At 47.4% G+C, this 12,105-nt stretch overlaps 2 protein-coding genes across 7 annotated transcripts in view; one reads left to right on the forward strand and one right to left on the reverse strand.

The window, feature by feature from the left end:
- LOC111250027 (uridine phosphorylase 2-like) overlaps window positions 1–12,105 on the reverse strand; it is a 90,582-nt gene that overhangs the window by 14,694 nt on the left and 63,783 nt on the right. The gene's annotated exons all lie outside the window — the stretch shown is intronic.
- Window positions 1,295–12,105, forward strand: part of onecut (homeobox protein onecut) — a 74,700-nt gene continuing 63,889 nt past the window's right edge. For 2 of the 6 annotated variants that reach the window (XM_022801615.2, XM_086987313.1), the window contains exon 1: window positions 1,298–5,741. In XM_022801615.2, coding sequence (XP_022657350.2) covers window positions 2,693–5,741 — 3,049 coding nt within the window. In that variant the 5' untranslated portion in view covers window positions 1,298–2,692. Of the gene's footprint in view, window positions 5,742–10,700; window positions 11,263–12,105 lie in introns of those variants that run through there. The other 4 variants (XM_086987316.1, XR_015326584.1, XM_086987315.1 and 1 more) reach the window with 4 other exon arrangements.

Here is a 12,105-nt window from a genome sequence, read left to right on the forward strand (position 1 = left end):
TTTTAATTAATTTCGCAGCAGGCTCTGTATAGCTAGAAGTTTGCGGTAAACAATATACGCGATTTACGGTTCATAATGCAGCATGTCTTAGCGTAAATACGATTATCTATTGTACGGAAGTATGAGAAGTATGATTACTGGACCGACGAAACAGAAAAGCACGTTATTTATGAGGCCTTCAGTGACTGTCAAGCGTCACGGATTCAACGTCATATAGCATCTGTATGGTTACTGCGGACAGCCACATAAATACGCTAACATCCATAGGTGCAAAGGCATACCCGAATACACCTTAGACTTACACAGATTTACTTCAGCCGAACGGGTTCGCGTTGCAGCCTGCAGCTTAGCAGTTCAAATGCGGCCCGGCCAATAACACCATTGTCCCAAGAAAATGGTTGGCACAGCGAAGGGGGCTGATGTATGAAAAGGGGGAACAAACGGGACGGAACGACAGTGGTCCGCGTGTTTGTGGCCTGCAGCGGCGACAATGGAGCTACACCAATGTACTAAGGGAGAGAGGATCTGAACACAACTCGGCAAGGAACCCTTGCTCTGCTCTGCGTTGCTTTGCTCCTGCTGAGGGATCGATAGGCGTGCGCTCTTCTTGGGGGCGGAGTCGGGGGCAATCGATCCACGGACCTCCCCTTTGCCGTCCGATTGAGAGAGTGCCCCTTAGCGCAGGGTTGGGCAGCAACCGAAACTTCAGCCCCGTTCTACGTACGACAGTTGACTACAACATGAAGCACGTGCCTCCGGCTTCAGGCGCTTCTCGTAACGGTAACTCATGATCGTGTAGCGGCTGGTATGTGCCTGTCCGTCTGACGTACTCGCGTGTGTACGAATGGGTAATAGGCAGATCAGGTGTGAGGGAGAAAGAAGACCTTCGGTTCACTGGTGGCTCGATACGTCTATTGAAATTTCTCACAATTTTCAGATAGACATATGCTAGACGGAAATCAGTCATCGATTGGATTAGAATAGAGTGTGGGGTTACATTAAGGTCCCCATTCGTAAAACTTTATCGTTATTATTAAAACATAAGATTGCACCTCGATGCCCGAATTATGTGGAACGCAAATGTTTCGTAATTTTATACTTCTTTAGACTCTGGAAGTATATGTTACATAGGGATGAAGAATATATATGCTTATAGAAAATAGGCATATGTAAATGTTTTGTAGTAAATGTTATGGTGTTTATATTTGAAGGGTCGGAACATACGAGTGGAGGAAAAGGATCAGGAGGACATGGGTTAAAATTTACTGTTCTTCCGATTTCAGAGAGGATGCCGTGGCTGCGATGAACGCGATGACTGGTACCAGCGCCTGGTTGGGGGGCTTTAATGCCGTCTTCGAAGTGCAAAGCAGCCATCAAAGGATACTGTTATCTAGATTTCCTCAACCTAACAACGACCTGCATATGAATGAAGTTCCTGTTATAGAAACATATACAAGCCCATTCATAACAGTAAACAGAAAACATCCTATATCTCATAGGTTAAGTACACAACATTTTGTCTAATGAAATATTGTCTAATGAAACGCTAGCTCGCCACAACGTATGTCAAATTGTCATCAAGCAAACGACCTACAGGAACTTCGGAGCTGACTTAAGTCGTACACAACAATAAACTGCAGTTAAGAGCAGGATTCTGTTGATTTGCGGTCGGTGTTCATAAGTGGCCAGTAGCAGCAGCGGTTATAATACGATAGTGGTTGTTATATGGACGATCAACGTATAACTGAGAGTCTTCTAGTTAAATTGCGTGCAACAACTCCTGGGTGCGCGAGCTTCCCAAGCCGAGCTAACTGGCGTTCTTCTGATGCTTAACGCCTCCTGACCTATCTCAGTTAAGTTGCGGCACCCCATTGGGAACGCGCGATAGTGCGCATGCTCCCGCCTGCTCTTGGAGTCTGCGCCCGGAGAACGCGAGCTCCAAAACAAGATGGCGATCTGCTGATGGTCGATGATGCTGACCACAATACACTGAACAATATAAATAAATCAATAGGTAAATTGTGACTGGTAAGAGTGGGCGTTATGTTGTATCTATGTGTCTAACGCTTTTGGTGCGTCCAACTGGTGCGTTTTGCATCTGTTACGTTGTCAGTGACATAACCCGGTCATTGACAATAGCTGCAGAGAGGGAATCGAACGATGGTTCTGTGACGATGACGTGAATACCGTGAACCGTAGTTGTGTGTGTGTGTTGTTTTGGTGACGGTGACTGTTGTTCCTAATTAACTCTGCCAGGAATGATTGCGTGTGATTGAGTGAACAATTATGCAGTGATCAAGAATTAGATTGTGGCCACTGTGGTGATAAGTGGTGGACGTGGATGCCGTCTGTAAGTGACTGGCAGGCGGTGTTCGGGGTAAGGACGGCCCCGAGGCCGCCTTCGATCTGGTCGTCACTACCTCTGGTCCACAGTTTCCGCCACCCCCCTCCCCCTCTCTCCCTTGTTAACAACAGCACCCATAACTTTTAATGAAACCACTGGAATGGTATGGAACAAGCGAGCAGTGAAACGATCGGAAAAGAGCGTCCCCCATATACGATTCGGCTGATGTCTACAAGTGTTGATTTTGTTACCACCATAACCGGAGCTGGTGTCTCGTAGCAGTACTACTATCATTGCTGCACTATTTGTATCGCGATTACCGCTAACACTACTTCAGCAACTGCAATCATGTTACGGCAGCTACAGCCGCTTGTAGTGGCCTCATGCGACGGTCAACCACCCACCCTTGTTCTGTTGTTGACATCTGCCCCTGTCGGTGTGGGTGGCCTGCAGAACACCCTCATATCGCCTGCGGCGAACGTGCTGAGCGTGCTGTCTGCAGCTGATCTGCAGGCAGTTTTTCAACAAGCTACAACGTCAACACCAGCAGTAGCAGCAACAACAATAACATCAACAAATACTTCAGCAGCGACCTTAGCTGTATCCTCTGCTACGACAACAGCAACGGCGCTAACAACAACAACAACAACAACAGTGGCAGCGATAACAGCAGAAGCTCCGTTGATCGAGAGTAGGACCCGTCAACAGTCCGTCCCATCAGCAACTGAAGAGCACACTGAGGTCTCGACACAAATCGTGGCGACAGGAAACTGCACCTCCGATCGACCGCCAGCATCCCCCGTGCGTCTACGACCCGTTCTGAATGCCGGTAATGTAATGCATGGAATGCACACGACCACAACAAGTCTGGGAGCACTCGAACCGTTGGACAATGACGAGCCGTCCGACGAGGAGGTCGGCTCCGAGCCGATTGTCGACGCTGCATGCGAGGGTGACAATATCGTTGTGGAGTCTTCGGGGGAGGTAGTTCTGGAGAGGGTAGATGGTCCCCTTGAGGGTGAGGGCAATACCGATACTACGGCAGGGGGACCGACTCGTGGGGATATGGAAGTTCTAGGAATGGGAGTTGAGGGAGTAGAAGCCAATGACGCGGGAGAGGATGGACTGCTGTTGGATAGAATGGTAGGGATCGAAGCAGGGGTTGGAGAAGGCGGAGAGGTATTGGACTCCCCTCGAGGAGGGCCCGACCTGGCTGCAATTTCTTCCCTACCCTCTATGCTGTCTACCAGCATTCCTCTTTCCCTCGTTCAGGCTGTGGCCGAAGTGCGAGCGCTTGCCGCGCCCCCTGGCCCCGACGTGAGCGACGAGCAGTTGTTACCGCCTCCCGCGGACCTATATTTGGGCGGAGCTACGCTTAGGGGCTCCGTCGTGGTGGCGCTGCCGGCGACCGGCCCACCGAACAACCGACAAGGCAGGCAGAACAAGCAGGAGATCCGGCCGAGCCAGAGCTCCTCGAACCGACGCCAAGCGACAGCAACCACGAGGCCAGTCGTCGTATCGGCGACAGTAGCAACAACAACAACAACAGCGGATCGACAACAACAACAACAACGCGATAGCAGCAGTAGCAGCAACGATCAAGACAATTTGAGTACTGCCTGCAGTAGCATCGATAGTACTGCTGTTGCTCCTGCTGCTGTCAGAAATCGTTTACGCGCACACGCGACGCTAGTGACGTCTGGTGAACACAGCTCACAGCTGATTTGCGTCGAGGGAAGGATTAGAGGAGGTCGTGCGCGAACAACAACTATCAACGCCACTAACCAGACGCCTGGCATATCTGAGAACAAATTGACGTCATCGAACCCTTCGGTATCACTGTCAGGACATCTTAGCAGAGCCACCGAGGCGTCAGCGGTAGTACCGGGTCGAGTGCTTTCAACGCCGACACCAGCAGGAGCACGAACAAGGCGGCCGGGTCTGGTAACTGAAAACGTCCCCGCAGAGGTCGCCGCCGCAGCTGCAGCAGCAATCGCACAACAAATCGAAGAGGGCGGAAAAAAACTAAGAAGAAAAGGAGGCCATCACCAAGAAGGAGAAAAAGCGGCACTAGCAGTAGTAGCAGCAGCAGCGGAGGGCCCGGTGGCCCCGCTCGCTGGCGAAGCGGCACTTCAGGCTCTCGAGCCAGAGCTTCTGTCGCCCCCCTCGGTCTCCTCGGGTGATGCGGGCTCCCCAGAACGGCCCTGCCACCCCTGTGACCCGCAAGATCAGGAACATCAGGAGCCTTCACATCCCGTCGAGGATCCGGAAGACCCAAGCGCGATGATCGACACAAGTGAATTCCGCGCCGGGTTGGGCGATGGTTATCATCCGAGCGGGCGTATGTCTCCCGGGGGTAGTTTCGCCTCAAACGCATCCAGTTATGCCACCCTGACGCCGTTGCAGCCGCTGCCGCCCATTTCTACCATGTCGGATAAATTTTCGCATTATGGGCATCCACATCCCAATGCTGGATTTTCGTCACTAATGCCCGCTATGGGTATGGGCAGCTATCCCATGGGCGGCTACGACAAGCTGGGCCCCATGGGCGGCATTAACGTGGGCAGCGTTAGCCCCCCAAGTAGCCACGGACAGGCGCCGATGCTTGGACATGCCAATGCAGCTATACCGTCGCCACCGTATTCGCAAAACGGTGCCGGTGGCGGAAGTAGCGGTATGGCGTCTCCACAGTTAACGGATAAGGGTTTGTCGTCATACGAATCTTACTCTCATGCAAGTCGAGAGCTTGCGCGGTTAGGTTCGCCGCAATCGCCCACTTCGTCGGTGGCATTGCATTCGCCAACGATGCTGGCCGGACTGAACGGTCTGGGCGGCCTCAATGGGTTATCAGCTCATACGCCGCCTTCCGCAAACCTTGCGGCACCAGCCACGCCACCTCACCAAGATGTCAAACCTTTCACAGCCACCAGCATTACTTCTGTCACGGGCAGCTCTACACCACCGGCCAGTTTGCCTAGGTCAATGACACAGGTAACCGGCGCAACGGGGTTATCCGTAGGGGTGGCAAATTCAGCCCCTGCACCATCGCCCACTGCCTTGGGTGCAAGTAACAAGGGTGGCGTGCCTGGTGGCCTAGGCGTCCCGACACAAAAACAGAGTCATAGCACCAGCTCTTCAGCGTCTTCCGCTGACGAGGTGGAAGAAATCAACACGAAAGAATTGGCACAGCGAATCAGTGCCGAACTTAAACGCTACAGTATACCGCAAGCAATTTTTGCCCAGAGGGTTCTCTGTCGATCGCAGGGGACGCTCTCAGACCTGCTCAGAAATCCGAAGCCGTGGAGCAAACTCAAGTCTGGTCGCGAAACGTTCCGGAGAATGTACAAATGGCTCGAGGAACCCGAGTTTCAACGGATGTCAGCTCTCAGACTCGCAGGTAGGTGATCTGCAACTGTAACCACTATTAGCACCCTAAGAGATTACATCTAATATAGATTTATTGTTGATTTTGCGACTGACAAACATATTGAACCTAATTCATATATTTGAAGTGTAATTTGTGAGGCATCTCGTGAGGTGATTCGGGTCATATGATTATCGTGCAGTAACGAGTAGTGATCTTGTGTGTGACATCGTTCATCAGTTTGTGTGAAATTCGAAGTGCTGGCGGCTTTGTTTCAAACTGTCTGTGAATCATCTTTTACGATAAAGTGCGCGGTGCGTCAGTGATTTTTGTACGTAGAATTGTCATGACATAAAAATTCGCTAGAAAAGTTAGTTGTTGAAGGCTTCGCGTGCTGATTTTTGGTGGGCTCTCTCCATCACGCACTCGATTCCGATGAGCTGATGTAGCCGGTTCGCGGTCAGGACTACCCCGTCAGCTTTGCCGACAATGCACTAAGCTAAACCTCCAAGTGGACCTTCCGTACGGCTGTAGTGCTTAATACGTGTTGGGGGTGTAGCTGGCGCTCCGACCCAGTGCACCAGTGAGTCGTTCGGTCGTGACTCTGCCGGCAGTTTCCCGTCATTGGCTTGTCATTGTCGACAGAATTATCACGCAACAACTACTCGGTGCCGAGCGACTACCTCCCGGTGTAAGCCTCTGTGTCATGTATCCATTGTTTTTATTCCCATGTATACGCGTGTAGGTGAGCGAACGTCTCGCTTCTAGAGAAATATACCGCTAAAGCTCAGACAAGAAGCAGCCGGCGCCGGACGAGCGTCTGGTGAGTCGTTCGCTCAGTTGGTTGGGCCCAACGAAACAAAAGGGACTAGAGCGCTTTGGAGCGCCAGTGCTTCACTCGTCAGTGTACACCGTTAACCACCTCCTATCCTTATTTCTCGATTTGCCATCTGGGGGGGGGGGGGGATGAAACGGCACATTTAATTTACCGTTACGTCAACGGATCTTTTTGGACGACTTGTCTGCCCGTGGGTCGGTCGGTCTGTTGGATCCCTGTCTAATCGTCGAGCGACTGCACGGCCTTTTCTTCTGGGATTCTGGATTTGTTAGCTGCTCGCGAGGTGCAGGACGTCTCCCTGGTGTTGGAGCTACCAAGGCTCGATCTGCAGTACCAGTAAATCGAGGTGACCAGTTCTGCGCGGTTTGATGCGTGCACACATAGACACTCGTACGCTTAAATAAAGATAGGCCAATGGATGAATGAATGCCTATTCATAGAACGAGCACGCTGGGGATCACAGAGAACATCGTTTTGTGCAGTAGTACAGGTTCGATGTGATTATTGCTGACTGGTTGTAGTCGTTCTATTAGTTGTTGAAGTGGTAGTCTTTGCTATCATGGCTATCAGTCCGTGCGTCTTTGGCGCTTCTCGACTATTGTCAGACACTCCACTGCGCTGCGCTCCGCTCCACTCCAAAAGCCCGCGTTGACGGTCGCCGCTCCCGGATGTCAGCGCCCATTCAATGGGAGCGGCGTAAGGCCAGATGACGACGGTTAGACGATAATCATGATCGTGTGCTGTTGATACTGTCATATGAAACAAGTCGGTACGATGGAGCCGATAAGAAACGCAAAGGCATATGAAGCGGTTTTTCGTACGCACCAGAGTGCATCAATGGCAGAATGAATGGAATTTCCTCACGAAAGATCAGCCATATCCAAAAAGGTAGTAAACCGTTATTAAGCTAACTCTAGTAGTTTAGGACACACGCCTTCAAAAATCAATGTATAAGGATATCGAAAACAGATCGTTGTCTATTCCATGGCTATAGGGATGCCACCACGATGGTAAATAATGTCGCTTAATTTATGAAAAGAGTGTAGTCACTGGTGATATCGAATGTCATTCATAACAGCCGCACAAACAAGCACTTCATTGACTAGCCGAGGGCATCGACAATGCAAACTGTGTGAAGACTCCGCCTGTGGAACAGACTCATACCCTCCTAAGATTAAGATGATTTGACTTGCTTGGAAAGTTGTACCTACTAAGATGAGTACTCAAGGTCTAACGCAGCTTTTCGCGATTTCATTACACCGACTGTCGACTGTCGTCGAAGGGGTGTCAGGGTGCCAATTCGATCAATGAGTACCCAAAATAATGACACCCCTCGGTTCAGTGCCGACCAGTCTCTCTCGCCAGCAACCGGAATGCTAACGCCAATGGTACTGGATAATCGCCCATATATATACTGTGAACAGCGACTAAGAAATAGATCAGATTGGTATGGAGTCCTCCTGCAGACGACACGCTGAGACAGTTTCACAACGCTGACCGGTGGAAGGCAACCAAAGATTTAGAGAATGAGGGAGACAGACAGACAGAGAAAGAGAATGAGACACTCGTTTTGGCCTGGAGACACAATCGAAGATTTGGCGATACGGATACATCCACTATTGTTCGGTACTTCAGACTTGCCAATATTAAAAAGCACGAATTAGGACCAGCTCAAGCTGGAGCCAGCACTCCACTCATTCGGCTGTCTATTTGCTTTCCCAATATAAACATCCTGACTAGTATCCTCGTTAGTATCGATCATAAATCGTCAACGAATCGGTTGTAGGACGAAGCAGCAAAGATGATGAGTTCCTCGATCTTTGTGTGGTGCTATCTGCGTAATGCCAATTTCTTCTAATGGCCACTTTTTCCCTGTAAGCAGTTACAGTCGCTACCTAGCTTTCTTTGCCACTCATGTCTGGTCCTAACTTCAGAGATACCATAAGATGTTGCTATTTTTTTTTTCTCTCTTTTGTTGCCCCCTGTCTTTCGCTACAGTTAACGGTAAAGATAAGCTGAGAAGCAACGCAGCAACAGCCTATTGCTATACCAGCAGGCGTGACGTTAGGCGTCTTTAGCTCTCCCGTCTCGGGATGAAGGGGATGGGTGTTGGATCCTAATCCTCGTTGATCCTCAACAGCTGAGGTCACTCTCTCCTTTCAAGTGATCTGACACTGCACGCGCCGTACACACAAGAAGGAAATCGACCGTAGAAATGCAGACAAAGGCCAATTAGGGTCATCATGGACTGAGCATCAACAGCGTGCGCTTAAATCGCCGGGCAGGTTCTACCTCTCACAGTTAGATTGGATTAGGACAGAAATGTATCTCCATGTATGCATTTTGCCTGAGAGTCATTCTCTATACAATGTAAAGTTGAGGAGCTGTGGATCAACGCGCTCGCTTTATTGCAGACGCGTCTTATGCCAGCTTTGTCCAAATGACTTGCAAGCAACGATAGGTTACTCACATCTCATCGTCGTTAAGTCTTTTAATTCTTCGGGATAGAATGTATCAGACAGCGGCCCTTGTAGTATTTCAGTGAAGTACTCTCCAAATTTATTTCGTGGCGAAACTAAGCTCAGCGGACCAATGCCAGCCATCCAGCTCATGTATCTCAGTTAAATCTAATGGGATGAACGGACACTTAAAATTTCAGCACTTTGAACATGCTGGCGTAGTTAATTTCAAATCTCGTTACTAGATTGCAAGTATCATTTAAATGAAAGAATTCAGTACATCCTAAAAAAATACCCGTAGCTAAAAATGGTATATCGAAATGTCTACATTTTCTATATTTACCGGTCTATCATAGTTGATCATACACAACATTTAGCCTGTTACGCGAAAGCTAAGGGGTTTGGCGCGTATATCTTATGCGTAGTGATTGATTTCTCCCCTCAGTTAAGGTTGATATTTTGTGCTTCTTTTAATTAGCAGGAAATGATTGGAATTGATTTTACCAAACTTATAAGATCACTAAGTTACGGCGGTTAGTCTGATTAAGATAGGCGATATCTTTTTCTCCTATACTTGATCTGCACTGAAACGTTTACAGTCACATATGGCCATTTAGAACACTGTAGAATCGGAGACGCTATGCACCTCCGCAACTATAATAACAATATAAACGCTCGTATGAAAGCTGCCTCTTTGTACTACTTATAGCACATATGATAAAAATTATCAAAAGGTATTTTTAAGCTCCTATGGAAGAAAAGCACTAAGAAGTGTGCTGCAATAGCTCTATTCTACAACATGTGTAGCTCATTTCGTCTTCTTCCGTCCATGAGGGAACAAAAATCGAAAACGAGATAATTTATCAATTATCGTTTGGCAATTACTCTTAATCCCATCTATTTGATGATAGTAAAGTGGTCATAACCACAAGTAGTTTTAAAGCGATTTTCTTACTTTTGTGACCATCAGTAAACTCGTAATAAGATTACGAAAATATTTCATGGAAGAGCAGCAGACCCTAATAGCTAGATCGATACGAGAAAGTGAACGCGGAAGAATTTCGAAATATGCAGAGGATAACGTAGTCCTCAGGGTAAAGAGGAAAGGATCAAAATAGAAAAATGCTTGATTTCTAACGGTGCCTCAACTGCGTCATAGAGGATCGAAATGTACAGTTAATATTCATAAGAATGGTCTAAAATGAATCGTTTCAATTGCTGCAAACCAGGCTTTCTATATAAATATGCTTCTTTAAGTAGGCTAAATAATTCCCATGTGGGACAGTTGAAATCTAGGATAAGATTTATTCTTCAGATGAATCCTATTTTGTGATTTTGGATGGTAATAGTAAACGCGCCTGCAGGCGCTCTGGCCGAAGATCTCGTGGGTACTCTTTAATCCGGCTGACCGAACATACGGACAAAATAGAGACGTGCGCCGCGACTTCAATCCACGATGCAATAGCCCTACCGTTCGTCAACATGCTTATAGAAAGGAAACGAATATACATTGAGATAAATTAGACGAAAATACTGCCCCGAGTACGAGGGTCATTGTCGAACGGAAATTATGTACATGTTATATGGAAAAGTGTGGTTTTAAGGTGTTCACAACCTAAGGTAGTGAGCTTTAGTTATGGCCTGAAAGTTCAACCGACCCTATTCCGATCGAAAACATGTGCTATTACGTTAAAGGACGATCCGGAAAAGGCGGACAGGAAATCACGAACATCTCACAACTTAAAAAGGCAGTGCACCAAATATGGGCCCACGATTCGGGCGTGACAGAGATGGTGCAAAGGTGGGTTCGGAGCATGCCAAACTAAGTTGCCATACTGATTGCAGCCATCACATAGAGAATAAATACTAGGCCCCAGTTCAAAGATCTTTCCTTCTACAGTAGTTTAGTAATACCTATCCAGCGGCAGTGTCATCACGTATGTTATCATTAGAAAGTAGAAGGTGAGGCAACCTTCACATTAAAAACTGCACGCTGATTCAGTTTGAATGTGAAGCTATCTACGATTAAACGTGTGAAATTTCCAAGCGATCTTATTTGACTGGCCAGTGATTGTTCCTTGATACTTTTGCGTTTTTTCCTTTCTGCTGGTTGACCATACTATCTTTACGTATATAGATATATTGATCCGGATGATACGGAATGGGGATAGAGGGAATACCCCAAATTACGAATTTGGGAAATTCACATTTTAAGAGTTAAAGAAAAATCGCTTTCTATCCTTTTCTACCGATTTGGAGCGATTGTAACAGTAACTGATACCAACTGTATTGTGTATTATTAGTACTATTATATATATATATATATACTATGCAAGCATCGATCTGTATATCAATGCATTTGTTTCCTCAACGATAGAACTGGCTGGTTTAGGACGAGACTTTTACGACGCCGAAACGCATCGTTAGATATATGAGAAACTATTTTCTGTTAATCAACAGGGTTTCCATATGTCGATTGTTTGACTCAGATTGAGATCAGGGCGGGATTTTGCGGATCTCACCGTAACTATGATTATAAAATCAGTATCTTGCAAAAAATTTTGTACAATATCGCTTTTGATATCACGGTATGACTTAGGTCTATTATAATAATTTTGTATTGAAATTACTGGCCAGCGAAGATTTGTTTTTGTGCCTCGTCTAAGGCGTTAGAGATCTATTTAAATCTGAAAAGCTGCAGAACTCAATATTGTGGCCTGTTAGTACCATTCCCGTCGATGACCTGGAGACCCGACATTTGCTACGGATTCATTCTTTTTCCGCCCAAATAATTCTCACTACATTCAATCTTGATGGTCTGCCGAGCGATACCGTCTAGGGTACATGCATAGAAGGCGTCCTAACGACCACTTGATACGGTTTGCTCTCTCAAAACAAACCGCTAATGGAATTACAGTAACATCGTTTTTTAAATAAATAAATCCCGTAAAGACATTCCTGTAGAGAAAGAGAGGTAAAGTTGACCTGGAAGAATTTTACACAGAACACCGATATCAGACTGCTGTGTGACCCATTGTTGATCTTCTTCGGCCTTTATGCTCAATTGTCCTTAGTTTAATTCGGGACGGATAGCTTCAGC

This window comes from Varroa destructor, unplaced genomic scaffold (genome assembly GCF_002443255.2).
Source record: "Varroa destructor unplaced genomic scaffold, Vdes_3.0 BEIS01000004.1, whole genome shotgun sequence".
NCBI lineage: Eukaryota > Metazoa > Arthropoda > Arachnida > Mesostigmata > Varroidae > Varroa > Varroa destructor.